This window comes from Sceloporus occidentalis, unplaced genomic scaffold, assembly GCF_023333645.1.
Source record: "Sceloporus occidentalis isolate IW3139 unplaced genomic scaffold, rSceOcc1.0.p SCAF_6, whole genome shotgun sequence".
NCBI classification, from domain to species: Eukaryota; Metazoa; Chordata; class Lepidosauria; order Squamata; family Phrynosomatidae; genus Sceloporus; species Sceloporus occidentalis.
The window spans coordinates 52,745,069-52,763,611 of record NW_028316986.1 but is presented as its reverse complement, the minus strand read 5'-3'; the positions used below and the strand labels follow the sequence as shown (position 1 = coordinate 52,763,611).

Below are 18,543 nucleotides of genomic sequence, written 5' to 3'. Positions count from 1 at the left end.
CACATTTCTTCAAGTTTATCTCTATAATCTCTCATCTCTCAGCTTGGTTAGAGGTGTATCAGTCCTTGCTCCCTGGCAAATCTGCAGCTGATTAAGTGTTCTCAGGAGCAGGGACTTTCCAAGGCAATCTGAACTTTAACTACTGTTGTTTTTGTCTCCTAGAGCTAAGGTCAATTGAGTGAGGCAGAAAGGAAAAGATTTTCTGGGGATCCTATGAAGCCACTAGAATTCCCCACAACTAGCAAGGACAGCCATTCTCAAAAAGGAAGGCTGGACTATCACAAGCCTCAGGAATATTTAGAGAGGATGCAATCTGACAGTTTGAGCATTAAAACAGATAGATGTCCTCCTACACTTCATTAATTAGAGTCAACAGTTATTGTACTTGTTTAGAATGGTAGCTGCTTCCACAGGATCCAGTCTCAAGTCACTCAGTGGATGAAAAGAGGAACCACACCATTGCACCTGTCCTATATGGTTCCTGTTTCTTTATGAGGGTGTGTGTCTGAAACCAAGCCATATGATGAGCTGATAATTTCCTTTGAGGTATACCTATCCATGAATGTAAGTATAACACAGACTTTCGCAAGCTAGCACCCTCCAGGCATGAGCAAGGGCTGAGTGCGTTCCCCCACACAAATACAAAATCTGGCCCTGAGTGGAGAATGCGTTGAGAATCTAAACTTCCATTAAGAGTAAATAATTATGTTTCTAATTTTTATTGGCTGAAGAAGTAAGATCCAAAAAACATGGTAGAATAGCAAAACTATTTTTTTTAATTGGGGAGGAGATGAGGAAGAGAAGTGGGAAGGACACTTCAGGAAGATGACTCCATTGCCCTTCATAATTCCTAATGCTTTCTTCTTCTGGCTTAAAGAAACAGAATCATACATGGGGAACAAATGCATGAAAGTTTTACTTGCACTATTTAGAGGTCACATAACTTGGCTATCTTGCTGCAGAATTTTTATTTATTTATCCAGCATAGAACTGCACACACAGCTCCGAACATGATTCATGGGAGAAATGTCTCTCCCATGCACTTACACAGAGAAGGAACAGGAATATTTTGGTGTCTAAAATGGGAAGTCTCACAATATCATGAGACAAGAAGGGGTGGGTAGCGAAACGTCAGCAGCTGTTTACTTGGTCTTGGCCTGGATTTTACATTGTTCCTTTTTCACTTCACAAAAGTACTGAGTATACACCTGTTAGGGAAAAAGCCTATTTCTAGGACATGCTTAAAGTGTTAATTCCTCTGCTCTTAAGGTTTGAAGGCCTGGTTTGGTCCTGGTCTCTGAACTGGTGCAATTAGAAAAAAAACTGATTCACTCTCACCTCCCCTTTTAAAACTATGCAAGAACTGTTTATATATATATATATATATATATATATATATATATATATTATATAGTTCCCTTTCTCCTGGAGTTCATTACACAGCCCAGTGCTGCATGGACCAAAAGCATGAAAGTTATATACAGTGGGCCCATCACATTTGCTGGGGTTAGGGCCACAAGTCCCCCAAATTTAATTAAATTAAAAAAAAAAACACTATTTTTTTCTACCTGAGAGAGCACCTCTCTAGGAATCTTGGTCTATCAGTACAACTCTGTGGTCAACATCTGCTTGTAGCTGACCTTGGAATTGCACAGGAGGACCTACAAATACCTAGAGAATTGTTCCCTCTAGGAATTTCTAGGTCCTCTAACATGACTTCTGACCAGCATTGCCAATTTCTAGGGAAATCCCTGGAATCCGGGGAATTTAATTAATTTCTTTCCAGTGATTTTGACTGAATATTCCGGTAAATATTGGGGAATTCCAGGGATTTTGGGAAAAAATTCCAGGGAATATCTTTGAGGCTTGTTCGCGACACTGCTTCTGACAGAGTTTGACCACAGAATTGTGCTGGAGGACCTAGAAATTCCTAGAGAGAACAAATTATCCAAATCCATGAATAATCAAATCCGCAAAAGTCAAAACCGCAAGTGTAGAGGGATGACTGTAATTATCATGCACACACTGCTTGGACATCATCTCCATCTAAATAAATCCCTGCAAACTCCATCTGGATACAGTAACATATGCCTTGATTACATCCCATTTGGTCTACTGTAACGCACTCTATATGGGCTGCCTTTGGAAACAGTTCAGAAACTTCAGCAGGTTCAAAATGTGGCAGCCAGAATGATGACTGGGGCCAGGTATAGGGAGCATATAATTCCCTTGTTGAAACAGCTTCACTATCTACTGGTTAATTTTCAAGCACAATTCAAAGTGCTAGTCACGATTGATAAAACCCTATATGGCTTAGGTCCAAACTATCTGAAAGACCATATATCCCCATATGAACCTGAAGGGGTCCTAAGATCCACAGGACGATAGGCTGGCCTCCTTCCTGCTTTCCTTTCACTGATAGGCAAAGACGTTTCATTCAAGCAGGTTTTTAATATATAATCACATCAGGGAGGCTTTTATACAGGGTGTGTGCTTTATTTATGTTTTTAACTTTTGTATGTTTATGGAATGTTATACTGTTTTTAGTTAGCTGGTTTTAATTGTTCTTTAAAATTTTTATTGTGAAACTTTAAAATGGTTTTATTTGTGAGCTGTCTTGGGTCCCTTTCTGGCATAAAAATGAAATAAATAAATAAATAAATAAATAAATAAATAAATAAATGTAAACCAAGTATTGACCTATCATCTCCTGTAATATTCTGAAACTCTGGCAAGGAATACTATGCACTGAATATGTAAGATCGGAGACCAAGACCAAATCAGGCCAAGACCCAAGCACTCATATAGGTCCCTACCAATGTTTCCTAAACAGAGTTCAAGAGAAGTTACTTTTCTGGACTACAGTTTCCAGAATCCCTCAGCCAGTCAGGCTGGCTGGGAGATCCTGAGAGTTGTAGCCACCAAAAGAAACTTTTCCATGCTCTGTTTCTAACCTGTCCCTAATGCAAATCTTGCTACTCAATTCAGAGAGATTTAGTGATACAGATGACTTTAATGAGAATATCATCCAGAGAGCAGCTTGTCGACAGATCTACTACCTACCGGGAAAGGCAAAAACTTTCTTTGCTATGACAGCCCTCCATTCAGTATAGGAAGACAGCTGTAAGCCAAAGGAGATCAACACAGGGAATAGGAACTGGAAAAGATATGTCAGGATCTCCTTACCCTGCTTCAGCTTGGGGGAGGCATTGGTGAAGGCTCAAGGGGCTGTACCCACCCTGTTTTCCACTACCCATGCCCCTGAGGGCATGTACTCACCCATTTTTCCAAAAACAAAAGTGACTATATGGTCATTTCCAGTTTTGGGGTGGGGAAAACTACTCTGGGCCCCCAAATGGGCCAGAATCCCTGAAATTGCCCCCAAAATGAAGAATTAGATGCTTCCTCAGTGAACTTTTGTGTTCATCCTAATAGTACAATGCCATCCAGATAACTACCCTAATAGAATTGTCTAGTAAGCGTGCCTTATATGTGTTTTCCTGTTAACTCATATCCTAAACCTGTCTGAACATTTTGTTGTTATTATTGATTTAGTATTGAAACTGAAATAATTTGAAAATTTTCTTTAAAATTGAGAATTTTAGGCCCTTATCTGGGGGCATTATTCTCCACTCCGAAGCCCATGTTTTTTCCAACAATTGGTGGGAGCTGCACAGGGAGCCATGGGGCCAGGGGCCTAATAGTTCCTACTCTTATTCTATTTCAATCGTAATTAAGAAGATGCCTCACACTATGCCTTTCATGCATCTTGATCACTATTGTTGAACTGCATCTCTCAACTTTTCTCAACATTGGTTATACTGGCTAGGGCTAATGGGACATACAGTCCAATAATAGCTGAAGGACTGCACAATTCCTACCCCTGGCTTCAAGAATATGTGAGATTACCATTACACACATCACCCAGCTGAATGAACAGAGAAAAATCGCACTACCCATGCACCATCAATTATTCTCTCCTCCCTTTCCCCAAAGTGTGAGGTTAGAAAAACAGGTAATAAAGCTGCTAGTCCCACATGAGCTGTGAAAAGATGGAAAATAAAGGCCACAGAAGGAAACAGTTAATTCATGCTATCAACAAGTTCCTCTCCAGGAAAATAAAAGGGGAATTCCATGCTTGCTCTGCGCTGCTTACTTAAACTCCCCAATCTATTCTACAAAGAAAAAGTAGCCAGCAGTAACCTTTACAATACCTTCTTATCAAATAACCCCCTCTCAGAATGAAGACAATTCTACACCCCTTCCTATTTTAGTTCATCAGCTTTTCCATCGTTTTGAATACTTTTCTTCCCACACTAAACAATTAACTTTGGTAGCAAATCTGATATTAAGAAGGGAGCAGATGTGGATCATTTTGGAGAACAGGTATCTGAATGGCTAAGCAGGTACAAAGGCATTATCACCTAAATGTGTTTTAGCATCATCCCATTTTTGAAAATGCCCTATATCCTTGCAGCAGATACCACAGTAGGATACAGTGAATATGATCAGAAATAGCATACGAAAGAACAATTTTAAAAATTCCCATATTTAAACAACAGAGGAACTGTCAAAATAGTACAACAGACTAACCAAAAAATCCATCTTAAAACAGATGAACACCTAGCAATGAAAAAGAATACAGTACTGTATCAGTACCAGTCATACATCTATGGCAGCAGTAAACCTTTTGTATCTCTCCAGATGTTACTGGGCTCCAACTTGCATCAGCTTTGCCAGTATAGCTAATGGTCAGGAATGTCAGGAATGTCATTATAGCAAATGGTCAGGAATGTCCAACAACATTCAGTTGCAGTTCAATAACATTCAAATTTTTCCCAACCCACCTCTATGGGGAGAGTATCCCACAGACGGGGTATCACAACAGAAGAGGTTTTCTCTCTTGTTACTGGGGTACTTGAAGAATAATTTTCCCTGAATATTTCACACACATGCAGGTTCAAAAAAGGAAGAACACTGGTCTCTCACTGTTTAGGGCTTCAGTGGTAAGCAACAACATCTTGAACTGTACAAGGAAGTGGATAAGCACCCAGTACATCTCCTACAGAACTGATGTTAGTTGAAAACATCCTAGATTGGCAAAGATCTAGAATAGAACTGTTTCAGAAAATCCCTATAAAATACTGTATTGGCATCAACTTAAACTGATCCTGCACAACTGGACTAAGTCCTCTCTCTTCTGGGAGAAAGGCAGGATATTACACACATGCAGATACACACTAAAGCAAGCTATGGACACCTCCAAAGCAACAACATCATTGGAGATAACATTAAATCAAAGGTAAACTGTATCTCCAAGTGTCTTGCAAATTCATCATGCTAGATCTCCAAAGATTCCACTGCAATTCCCTATCCCTGAAACTGAATCACTTTTGTGCCCAAAAAAACTCTGCTGGGTGGCGAATAAAGCAGGGATGTACATCCACCTGGTTACCAACACAGTCAAAAGGTAGGCATAATAATATGTTCTGGCTTGTGCTTAGTTCCATCTGTTCTGGTTATCCTGCACATTTCATAGCTTTCAGATGCCTAGGTAACCAGGGAACTGGCAGGGCACTACAGTTCTGGAGAAGACACTTGTAAAAAATAACCATAACCAATTTCATCTCCACATTCCATAGTGAGATTAGAGCTTTGACAAGAATTCCAGCCACATGTGCCAGAAACAACAAGACCATTCAGAGGTACCTCAGGTACTGTAAATTTCCAGGCTCAGACCATCTTAATCTACCATCCCACTTCACTGAGTGAACTCACATCAAACATGCTTACTGGCTCAGCTTTTATGTATCAGTGATGACAGAACCGAACTACATGTATTATTTGTCACTGCATTTAATGAAACAGTCCAGGTTGTACACCACCAAAAGTGAATTTAGAAATTTAGAAAACATACGCATTTTGTTTGTTTTTAAACCACAATAGTTAGGAAGATCTCTGCCTTGTGGTTATTAAGTTACTGTCTGCTTAATGATAAAAGCTGTGTGCTTAGAAGAGCCTTCCAAATGACAGAAAAAATTCACAATGTTATGCTCAAAGGCTATTCTTATGCACACACAATGGAACAGAAAAGTGAAGATTCAAGATTTTAAATTCCAACACATTAACCCTTGGGAAATCTTGTCAAACTGTTCAGTGAACCCTGACACAATAGGGCTTTTGACATCCTCTTGCAAAATGTCAGGAGGATTTTCTTAAGAGCTCTTCTGTTTTCACATCTACTCATATAACAAGAACATACTGGCAATTTTTCATTTCACTCCCCCTTCAATCAGAGAAGGTACACCCAAATTATAGTGGGTATTATGAATGCTCAGCATCCTACATAGTCATAACTGTGCAAGAAATGCTAGAAGGAGTTTCACATGCCTCTCTGTGCACTGAGTGGGAAGGATCATGCTGCACAGCTCAGTGTACATGTACACATGCATATGAAAAGCCTCCTGGCAAGTGTAAGCATATGCACATAGGGATAGAGATACAGAAGAACACCTTTCTTTATATCAGCCTGCCCATAAATTAGGGTTATCAGGGAGACTTTTCTCTAAGTTACTTGGGTAAATTTAGAGCTTGTGAAAGTCACTGTTTGGTTGCTCCTCTCCAAATTCTTTAGCCAACATAGCCAGTGGGCAAACTGGCTGAGGAAATGTGAGGATTTGTCGTGCCGAAAGCTCAGTTTTTCAAAATGCTGAAACACAATCCGTGTCAACAAGAGGAGCATTTCTCTTGGGAAGTTGCAGTCACAAAATATCCTCACTAAAGGTGCCAGGACTGCAGTCAGTTCAGCACCAACCCAAACCCTTTTTGTTTGCAAAGGCCTTTTGACTAGTGAATTTGTTCTTTTTTACTGTTTGTTTTTTTGCTCCTTTTTCATGTCTATCAGACATTTTGGAAATTTTATTTTTTTTAAACTACAGTTTATTTGTTTAACTGTATTTGTTTGCACACCACCCCGCTATTGTACAAATAGAGAGTGGCCTACCAGTAATTTGAGAGAAAAAGTTATTTATAGCATAGAGAGTAAAAACAAAGGTAAGTCAAAAGTAATAAGGATGGGTAACAAGAACAAACATGCAGCATACATGTGGGGTCTCTTGTATACTACACAAGTACAGTATATCACTTTGAACATGATATAATCAACATAGCTTCATCCTAAGTAATCCTTGTATTTGTACTTTGTGGAGGCACTAAAACCTTCTGGCAGAAAATTCTAGATATCTTATTCAGATGAATAAGTCCTTGGGGGCTGGTCATTCACTCACAATTACTGAGGATGATGAATTGGGGGCAAATTTGACTGGGCCAACAATCCCTTCATATGGCTGCCAAAGACATGGCTAACTACCATGGATTAAGACAGTTCTTTTATCCATGTTTTGAATGCATGAGACGGGTCATCCAAGCCTCTGTTCTGTCTCTTTCATGCTAAACTACCAGTGATCATGTGATGGCTTCTAGCTGCTTATTCACAGCATGCACATACTACAACATTTCAGCATTTTCTCCATTGGAAGACTGCCATAACAATCCAATGTCTGCACTACAAATCTTTCCAGGATACAAATTGCAACAAATTTGGAGATGTGCTACAAAAGCCACATACATTCTCTGAAGATAAAAAATAATCTCAGGCCCGTTACACACGGGCTCTTGAGGCGTCCCCATCACGTGATAGGGGTTGGCCGGGGACCTAGCGTCCGCACCGGCCTCACCCCTATCACGTGATGGGGGCGTAATAATGGCGGTGCCCTATACACACAGGCGCCACCATTATTACGTGTCGGACGCATAGCGTCCACATGTCGCACGGCGCTTATGACGTCGCGAGTGTGCGATTGGCGCCTTGCGGCGTCATAACCGCACCGCGGGGAAAAGCGCCATTTTGGGGCTTCTTTTTTGCTCCACGCGGGAGCGGCGCGGTTTGGCTGCTGCGGCTCCCTCGCAGAGCAACCAGCAACGCCGGAAGACCGCCGCTTTTAGGCGGTCTGTAACGGGCCTCAGTCATGAACACAGCTTTAAGTTGCTTTTTTAGTGTACTGATTTGAACATTATATTATGACTCTGGAGACCAGAATTTGAATCCCTGCTCAGCACTGGAAACCCGCTGGGTGATCTTGGGCAAATCATACTGTCTCAGTCTCGGAGGAAGGCAAACACAAACACACCCAAACAAATCTCACAAAGAAAACCCCATGATGGGGTAGCCTTCAGTTCACCATATGTTGGAAACAATTTGAAAGCATGCAACAAAAATAACGATTAAGGAGACAGGCAGAGGTTCTGCTTAGAAAAGGTAGTTACAGAAATACCGAGTCCAACACTCAAACCACTACACCACATTTTCTCTTCAGAAATTGTGCTGCCCAATTATTCTGGGACACCATGCAAGTTCATTTAAAATATTTTTAATGGTCTGATCTGATCTATGAATGAAAGGCTGTAGTTCTGCACAAAACCATTTCCCTCCTTTCCTCAAGACTTAAAGTTTGACTGTTAAGTATCACTGCGAAGTCACATGCTTCAGACAGTTTAGGAAATTTTAAATTAACCTGGCTGTCTTTAGATGCACTGGACTCCATCTTCCACTACCCTACCAGCACAGGCATTTTTGATAAGGTTGATGAGAACTGTAGTCCAAGACATCAAGAAGAAGCCAAGCTGGGAATGATCAATTTAAGTAGTCTTAATTATTGTTCACCTACAGGAACCACCACAAGAAAAGTAAAAGCTCCTGCAAGAGAACATTTAAATAAACTCACTGACCCTCCCATGCCTATTCAAAAAGCCTCAAGTCTAGACGTCACCAACACATGACTTCCCATCAGTCAGGAGAGTACATAGCACTAACCACATAACTGAGTTTAGGCTTCCCTGACACCCCTGCTTCCCTCTGGAGACCACATGTGTATTTTGCACTACCAAAATAGCTACAACAGTTTCCACATCATTCTCTCACTACATCTTACTCTGAGGCAGGGAGAAGTGGGGAATCCCAGGCTTCAAAGAAGGAGGGCTACAAAGTCAGCTCTTTTGTGTGAAGCAAAGCCAAATGGCAGACACACTCAAATGGCCTCCTGAATCCATTCTTCAGGCAGAAGATTAGATTTGCTCACCAGAACAATCTCCTTCCCCAGTGGTTGGAGCAAGAGGCCACTGTGATCTTCTTCCAAACCCTCTCCCCAACCAGACCTAGATCCACAGGAACCCAAGGGAGAAAATTCCACCAGCACCTATCCCTGTGAGAAAACTGCGCACACACGCACACACATATAACAATTTGCTATGTTTCCATAACACCTAAAATCAGTCACCCAAAGTAGCTGTCTTAATCTGCCTAAAGGTCAACTCATTGACCTTCCCTTTTTTGTCTTCATTGTCATCTTTCCACCGATGTTATGTAACCGACTGTCTGTCGTCTTATAGATACTTCACCAGAAGTTCGGAAGATCCTCACTTAACTTGCTAACAGATGGTTAGCCCTATCCAAAACAGCCAGGTTTTGTGCTACATGATTGGAGCCAACCCCCTTTCCATACAATAAAATCTTATTTCTGAAGAGCCTAGATTTATAATTTAAAGGAGGAGTATGCAACACACTGACAGCTACAAGTTGTCCACCCATTTTAGTTTTAGCACTTCAGAAGTGTATGCAGTTAGTTGAACACTGACATCCACAGGGATGGGTTACAACTGAAATATGGAGGTCAGGAAACAGCTTGGAAAATTACTTCTTGGGAGTAAAACCCCCAGAATCCCTTAGCTGGCAGCTATAGTATTGTGAACTGAGGGATTCTGAGAGTGGTAGTACAAAAAGTAGATTTTCTAAGCTCTAGGTCAGTAGGTTTTCTAAGCAGCATGCAGCCCTCCAAATCGAGTGAGCTGTACATGATATATTGTAAAGGAGATTAATTTTCTTTTGTTGAGATTCAATTGTAGTGGCTTCACTCACTCATTCTGCACTATTTATTGGTTCCCTTTCAAGCTGAGGAAAAACTGATTCCATACCATTTAAAGATTTCATTTCACTGCAAGATGTATGTGAGTCTGTGGGCACAGGAGACTTAGCACATTTGTCCCCACTATTTGCAGTTATGAAGAAATGTTGTGAAAGAGAAACAAGATTAGCAGTGTGTTCATGGCTGTTCCCCTCTCTGTTTTTTTCTATGCTTTCCTTAGAAGAATAACCAACTTCATTTCTTATATTTAGTCCATCTAACAAGACTGATTGCAATACAATGGTCCAGATAACTATAGACTCCCCCCTGCACACACACACACACACACACACACACACACAGAGGTTTCCACATATATGGTGTGGAAACTTTTCCACAGAAATGGAAAAAATTTTCAACTCATATCTCAGAGTTCAAAAACATCTAGTGGGCCACACACTCCCTCTCCCTCAGCTATAACTTCACCTCCAAGGCAACTAGGTTATCTGTGTCCAGAAATCCCTTCTAAGATTTACTCTTCAATAATACTAAGATTCAGAAGAATACTGTGGGACCTTCCCTTATGTGGGGGATCCATTCCGGAAACAATGCAAACAATGGGGGGCATGCAGTGCATGTGCGCCATTTGTTTCACTTTCGCGCAGCTTCAACGTATGTTTGATGCTGTGTATAGTGCGTATGGTGTGGGCGCACTATATATTACCAATTACACACATAAGTTCACAATACTATAATTGCCTTAGTTTTTTTACCCTCAGAAGAAGTGAAGATTTTCCCCCCAGAAGAAAAAAATCTTGTAGAATCAGAACATTTGGACAGGCATCAAGTGGAAGAAGAAAGAGATGTGTGACTGGAGAGAAAACATAAGTGCAGAACCAAAGGAAAGAGCCTGAAAAACTGTGTGGAGAACTGTATAAAACATTTGTAAAACCCTGAGCTTAAACAAGTTGGTTTTCACTACAGATTCCCAGAATCTCCCAGCCAACATAAGGAATGGTTAAAGGATAGCTATACTGGCCAGTGGCATCTCCACCTCTGGTGTCACCCAGTGTGTGAGGGGCTGCCGGGTGACAGCTGTGGCCAAAGGAGCTGTCTCCTTTGCTGTGGCGGCAGGTTTCCTCATGAGGAGGCTTGCGCCACTGCAGCAAGTTGGGAGAGCCCAACTAGGCATCACTCTTCTTTTGGGGTGTCATCCAGTGTGGGTTGCACCCCCCTAGTAGTGCTACTGATGCTGGCTAGAACTGATGGGAGTTGCATTTCAACTACATTGGTAAGGCTCCATGGTCCCCACCTTTGACTCAGAGCTTAGAAAGTTGACTTTGGGGGACTACAACTCCCAGAATAGCCTTGGACATGCAAGCTGGTGGACTGTGAGAATTGTAGTCCCAAAACATAATTGATCAAAACTCTAAAAAGGACGTATAAACTTCTTCTGCAGTTTCTAAACAACTGTGTGAAAGGCAAGATGTACACTTCAGTAGGTTAAAACAACAACAACAGGATAGTGTTTACATGGCTCAATGCTATCAAATCCTGGGATTTGCACTTTTGTGAACTATTTAGTCTTCTCTGTCAGAGAGCTCTGATGCCACAACAAACTACAGTTAAAGTATTGTCAAACTGCATTATTTCTGCTGTGCAGATGCAGCTTCTGAAGATCTACTTATTTCTTGATCAACATCATTCTACTGTTGTTAAGTACTCTGATGCTGAACTATTTGATTAGTTTTAATGATACTGTACCACATCAGATGCTATTATTTTATTGCAATTATTTCTTACTCCTGCCGTTCACAGTGCTTTTGCATATTTTAATGTATTTCATAGTAACTGCATTTCTATTTGTGATTCTATGACAATACTAACAGGTGGGTCAAACATATATTAAACAACACAAAATAATATGAAATAAGAGAAGTAATTTATACTGGAAGCATAGGAAATTTCTATCTGTGATGGACAGTTCATACAGGAACATAATCCCTTGATGTCATATATACGTATGAAACAGCCCCATGTCTCTGTTTTGGTCTAACATACCAACATCCTTTTCAGAGCTTAGCTAAAATACATTTTTGGACAATAACTCCCAGAAGCTTCCAGCGAGCATGGCTTTTTTACAGTGATTGGAAAATGTTGGAGGGGAGAAGTGATCCACTTTGCAACCAGCTGCAGCCCTCCCATGGCCGCTTTTTAAAAACAGGAAGCAGAAATGTAAAGCCACAAACCTCTGTTGTGTCATCATAAGCATTGTTACAAGGAAGTGATATTGCCCAGTGGAGGCTGCTGAGAAACAGCTAATAAAAGAATCCCAACTCTGCTACACAGAATGCCCTCAGTCCAAGGACAGAAGGGCAGCGGTTGCTCCTTTCCATAGAATGAGAACAAAATAAGTGGAAAGTTTGAGTAGTAGAATGTTCTTGAAATTACATGCAGACTTGCAGCGTCATGTAAACCATACAACAGGAGATGAGAAAGACATTGGGAGGTTTGTGCATGGCTCTAGGAAGTGCTGTAGGCACTGGACCACTGCATGGAGTCAGAGGACCTGGGAAAAGGTGGGATAGAAATTAGAGGAAGAGGAGGAGGAGTTGCAGTTGTAGAAGCAGCAACAACTGCTCCTCTTCCTCTTCCAAATAAAAGACACCATGTTAGGGAGAACAAGATGCAGAATCCTGACAGTGCATCAGTTACTGCTATAGGCAGTATGCAAAAGGATATTGAAGCACCTTTGAGACTGAAAGAAAGAAACTAGTAGCATGAGCTTTTGTATACTAGAACCTAGTTGGCTCAAGTCTACAAAAGCTCATGCTACCAGCTTCTTTCTTTCAGTTTGTCTCAAAGGTGCTTCAAGATCCCCTTTCATACTGATTTACTAGACCGGGGTCAGCAACCTCCGGCCCACGGGCCGGATGTGGCCCGTGGAGGCCTTTCGGCCGGCCCCTGCCTGCCCTTGCTGCCGCCGATTGCGGCTTTTCGCCGCTCCCGGGCGCCACCATTTTATTTCTCAAAATGGCAGCAAAGTCTCGCATGACCTTCCCCGTGGTCGCGCAAGACTTTGCTGCCATTTTGAAAAACAAAATGGCAGTGGCCTAGAGGCAAAGTCTTGCGCAATCACAAGAAAGGTCGTGCGAGACTTCGCTGCCATTGGCGGCGGCCTCTGGGAGGCCCGATTCCATCACTGGGGCCTTCCAAGAGGGCTCTGGCGGTGGCAGCGGCCCTCTGGGAGGCCCGTTGCCGTCACTGGGACCCTCCAAGAGGGCTCTGGCGGTGGCAGCGGCCCTCTGGGAGGCCCGTTGCCATCACTGGGACCCTCCAAGAGGGCTCTGGCGGCGGCAGCAGCCCTCTGGGAGGCTGGGGCCCTCCTGCGCTTGGAGGGCCCCAGTGATGGCAAAAGGACCGGCAAAGAGGGGAAGGCCTCCAGCGCTGACGGCCCCTGACGGCTTTTTTGCCGACCTCTGACGGGACCTGGGGCCCCATCAGGGGCTGGGAAAGGGGGGGAGGCCTCCAGCGCTGGCGGCCCCCGCCGGATTTCCCAGCCTCTGACAGGGCCTGGGCCCCCTCAGGGGCCGGGAAAGAGGAGGAGGCCTGGCCCCCAGAGGGTGGAAGCTCCGCCCCTGGCATGCAGCTCCGGCCCTGGAGGGTGGAAGCTCCACCCCTGGCATGCGGCCCCGCCCCCAGAGGGTGGAAGCTCCACCCCCCGGCTTCGGCCCCCCAGTTGTCTGAGGGACAGCAACCCGGCCCCCGGCTCAAAAAGGTTGCCTACCCCTGTACTAGACTAACATGCCTATGTCTGAATTCTGCTAGAGGCACCAACAAACATCTCCAATCCAGCATCCTCCAGATGTCCTGGATTCTCATCACACCCCATCCAGCATGCTTTGGCAACAAGTTGGGAAAGGTTGGTCTATATCCATGGCTCCCAACCTTTGGTCATAGAATCACTGAACTGGAAGAGGCCACAAAGGCCCTCAAGATGATTGGACTTCAGCTCTAAAATTCCTGACTGTTGGCAAATTGACCAAGGGGTTATTCACACTGTGAAAATAATCCAGGATGAATCCAGGTTAAATCTCCATTGTTCACACACATCTTGAGCGCACTCCATTAAATTGGGGAGGGGGCTGCCAAAACCCCCACTTAATCCTTGCCATCTGCTATTGTCCTGCTTCGGAGGGACTGAAAGTCAGGCCCAGCTCCATCAGGCCTAGCCTGAAGAAGAATAAATAAATATAAATAAATAGATAGATAAATAAATAAATAAATAAATCCAGGATAATTGGTATTGATTTCCCCTGCATCGTTGGAAGTGTGAATAACCAATGTGAATAGACATGAATAGACTCGGGATAAAATACTGCACATCAAAAAAAAAAAAAGGTGTCCTGAATGTATTTGCACCGTTGGCTCCATCTTTATTTGAGTGCTTGCATGTGTGAACAAGAGATGCAAACTGATGTGGACTGATGCTCCACAGTGTGAATAACAAACCCAGAATGTGAGTGAGATTATTTGCATCATCATGATAAAAAAAACCGACATGTGAATGACACTTTAAGAATTAGAAGTCCCAATGGAGGACCAAAGGGGACTCCAGGCTTACCAGCAAGGTGGCAGTAAAGGGGAAGCAAGAGCCTGCTGACTACTCATGGAACGGCTTCTGGTTCCTCCATGAGAAGAAGCCCCACGCCCCCTCCAATGAGACAAGGTCACATTTGACCTGCTACAGGCCATGGAAAAAGAGTTAACTGAAAGCCACAAGCAACAAAACCACACACATTAACTTGGAACAGATGCCTCAGAAGGAGGCCCTGAGGGAAACTCAGCCGCACCACATCACAGAAGCAGGAGTCAGGCGGGATTCCCATGTCATCTTTTCACCCTCATTCACCAGACTCAGCCCCACTCCTTAGACCTCACAAAAGAGGCTATAAAAAGCACAGACCGTTTAGAAAGGTTATGCATCACTACGTGGGATTCCCCAATTTCACTTTTGCCGAGGAGGAGGTGAAAAGTATTTTGATGTAGAAACACAGGCATGGAAGGGGGAAACAGTTTTGCATCCCCATGCGCAGAAAGCCTTACAAACTGCAACACAAATCTACTGCTTTTGGAAAGACTGTGGATATGTCAAGGAGCCAGCAGGATTCAGACAATGTTTCCAATTCTCCCTGACCCCCTGTACCTCCTTCTCTGGCCTACTCCACAGGACTGTTGTGCAAATGAAAAGGGGTGATGATAGCTGCACCAAGCTGCAAGGAAGGTTATATCTCCTGAACTATGCAGCATCTGAACAAATATGCAAACAATTCCGACAAAAGAACAAAATTTGCACTAATCCTAGAACTATGTAGATGAATGGGAACTTGGGTGGGCAGAGAAAGAGCAGGGATTTCATCATATTCTGCCTTCCTCCCAACAGCCATTCCAGACTCCAGCTAAGTTGCACTTAAAGATGTGCGCACACATAGAGCCAGAAAGCTCTGGAAAGTGTGCAGGAGACAAAAGAAAGGTTTAAGTTGGGGGGACAGAGAAAGAGCAGGGATGTCACAATATTCTGCCTTCCTCCCAACTACATTTTTGCTATAGTTTTTTATGGGTTTTTTGGGCTATGTGACCATGTTCTAGAAGAGTTTATTCCTGATGTTTTGCCAGCATCTGTGGCTGGCATCTTCTAGAAGTTGCTGGGGAAACATCAGGTACAAACTCTTCTAGAACATGGTCACATAGTCCAAAAAACCCATAAGAAACTATGGATGCCAGCCATGAAGGCCTTTGACTTTACATTTTTGCTGTTGTTGTGTGCCTTTGAGTTGTTTCCGACTTGTGACAACCCTCAGGTTTTCCTGGCATGATTAGTTCAGAGGAGGTTTGCCCTTGCCTGCCCCTGAGGCTGAGAGAGTGTGACTTGCCCAAGGTCACCCAGTGGGTTTCATGGCCCAGCTGGGCATTGAATCCTGGCCTCCAGAGTCATCGTCCGACACTCAAACTACTCCGCTCTTTCTCCAACTACATTACACTTTCACACACACACAAAGTCCCAGATGTTCTCATAAAGCTCTGGAAAGTGTGCAGGAGGCAAAAGGAGGGTTTGGGTCGGCTGGGAGAGAGAGAGAGAGACAGACAGCGGGGATCCCATGAGACTCTGCCCGCCTTGCAAGAGCCATTCCAGACCTCAGCTACATGACACTTAAACACACACACAGTGGCTGCATCCACACTGGAGAAAGAACCCGCTTTGGCACCGCTTTGACTCTTAACGCCAATCCCCAGGATTCCCTAGCACTGAGCCAGGGCAGGGAAGGCGGACGGAGGCACTGCTGCTGCTGAGAGCCCCTCCTGAGCAGAAGGGAAGGGGCCACCACTCACGTGTCTCCTTCTTCCGAGATGAAGGCCAGAGTCTCCAGCAGCAGCTGGACCCTCGCTTCTGCTTCTCCTGCTGCTGCTGCTGCTGCTGCCTCTGCTTCTCCTCCTTCCTCCCTTTTGGGGCCGGGGCTCTCCTTCTCGAGGCCCGGCCAAGAGGCGTAGCTGGAGTCCAGCCTCTCCTCGTTGCCCCCTTCCCCCAGGGGAGCCTGCTGCAGGGAGCGGAGGGAGCCCAGCCCAGAGTCGCACTGGCCCTCCTCCGCCAAGGGCCCCTGCTTCCCCCCAGCCTTGGCCATGGCGCAGCTGCAGCTGGAGCCCAGGCGGGGAGCCTCCTTCCCAGCCTCCCAAGACCCAGAGCAGGAAAGGCCCGCGGGAGCAAGACCCAGCGCAGCCCAGCGCCTGCAGGCCCGGCTCCAGCTGCTCCTCCCCAAAGGAAGCAACAGCAAGCCACCCAGGGAGCCAGCCAGCCAGCCAGCCGGGCAGGTGATGCTGCTGCTGCTGCTGCTGCTGCCCAGGCCCCGCCCCGCGCCCAGCCCAGCCCCGCCTCCACCGGGAGCCCCAGGCGGACACAGGCGCCCCCTGCTGGCCAGAGGCTGCTAGGAGGAGGAGGCAGAGCGCTGCCCCTGCTGCCACTCTGAAGCCACCGATTTGGTTTCTCCAGATGTACTACGACAAGTAATAGTACTCTTGCCCATTGGGAATCGTGGGAGAATCCTGGCCCATAGGGAACCATATAAGCACAGAGTTAGAAGAGGCCTCAAGGCCAGCCCCCTTCTGCCATGCAGGAACTCACCATCAAAGCGCCTCCAAAGAAGGAGACTGTACTACACCAGATTTCACTGTCAAACAGCCCTGACTGTCAGGAAGTTCCTCCTAATCAGGGACGTAGCCAAGGGGGGGGGGGTTCTTGGGGTCCGGACCCCCCCCCCTTCCATTAGAAAAATGAATGGTGTGTGCTGCTGCGCCGCTGCACCCAAGCCCCATTATAATGGTGGCACTTAGTCTAGACCCCCCCCCTTCCTAAAATCCTAGCTACGTCCCTGTCCTAATGTTGAGGTGGAATCTCTTTTCCTGCAGTTTGCATCCATTGCTCTGGGTCCTGTTCTCTGGAGCAGCAGAAGACGCTAGCTCCCTCCTCAATATGACATCCCTCCAAGTATTTAAACAGGGCTATCATATCACCTCTTCACCTTCTCCAGGGAGAAACATCCCTAGCTCCCTAAGTCTCTCCTCATAGGGCATGGTTTCCAGACTCTCCTCAGACACACTCCAATTTGTCAGCAGCCTTTTTGAATTGTGATGCCCTGAACTGGACACAGTATTCTAGGTGAGGCCTTGCCCACTGGGAATCATTGGAGAATCCTTTTGTTGTTAACTGCACAACTCATGGCGACCCTATGGATAAGACATCTCCAAGACCCTCTGTCCTCCACTGCTCTGCTTAATTCCTGCAACCCCATATTGGCAACCTCTTTAATAGAGTCCATCCATCTGGCATGTGGCCTTCCTCTTTCTACTTCCCTCCACCTGTCCCAGCATTATTGTCTTTTCCAATGACTCTTTCCTTCTCATGATGTGTCTGAAGTACTACAGCCTCAGTTTGGTCATCTTGGCTTCCAGAGAGGTTTCCAACTTAATCTGCTCTAGGACCTATTTGTTTGTCCTTTTGGCTGTCCATGGGATCCTCAGCAGTCTTCTCATCTCAAATGAATGGATTTCCTTCCTATATTCCTTCTTAACTTTCCAGCTCTCACAGTCATACATGGTAATAGGGAACACAATGGCTTGTATGATTTTAATTTTTGTGCTCAGTTGTATATCTTTGCATTTTAGAATCTTTTCTAATTCTTTCATAGCCACCCTCTCCATTCTTAATCTTTTTCTGATTTCCTGACTGCAGTCCCCATTTCTATCAATGTTTAATCCCAGGTATGGGAATTCTTTTACTATTTCTCTTTCATCATTGTCTAGGTTGAATTTATGAAGGTCCTCGGTGGTCATTATTTTGGTTTTCTTTATGTTCAATATTAAGCCTGCCTTCGCACTTTCTTCTTTGATTTTCCTTAGTAGGTGTTCCAGGTCTTTGAGGTTTTCTGCTAATATTATGGTGTCATCTGCATATTTTAGATTGTTGATATTCCTTCCTCCTATTTTCACTCCTCCTTCTTCTGTGTCCAAGCCTGCTTTTGTTATAATATGT

General features: G+C 44.4%; 1 protein-coding gene across 1 annotated transcript in view; it reads right to left on the bottom strand.

Annotated features, from left to right (window-relative positions):
* The window catches only part of NFKBIE (NFKB inhibitor epsilon), a 29,725-nt gene extending 13,015 nt beyond the window's left edge, over positions 1–16,710 (bottom strand). Inside the window, exon 1 of the mRNA XM_089529623.1 lies at positions 16,350–16,710. Within this exon, the coding sequence (XP_089385749.1) occupies positions 16,350–16,639 (290 nt within the window). The 5' untranslated portion in view covers positions 16,640–16,710. The remainder of the gene's footprint in view (positions 1–16,349) is intronic.
* Positions 16,711–18,543: the final 1,833 nt, after the last annotated feature.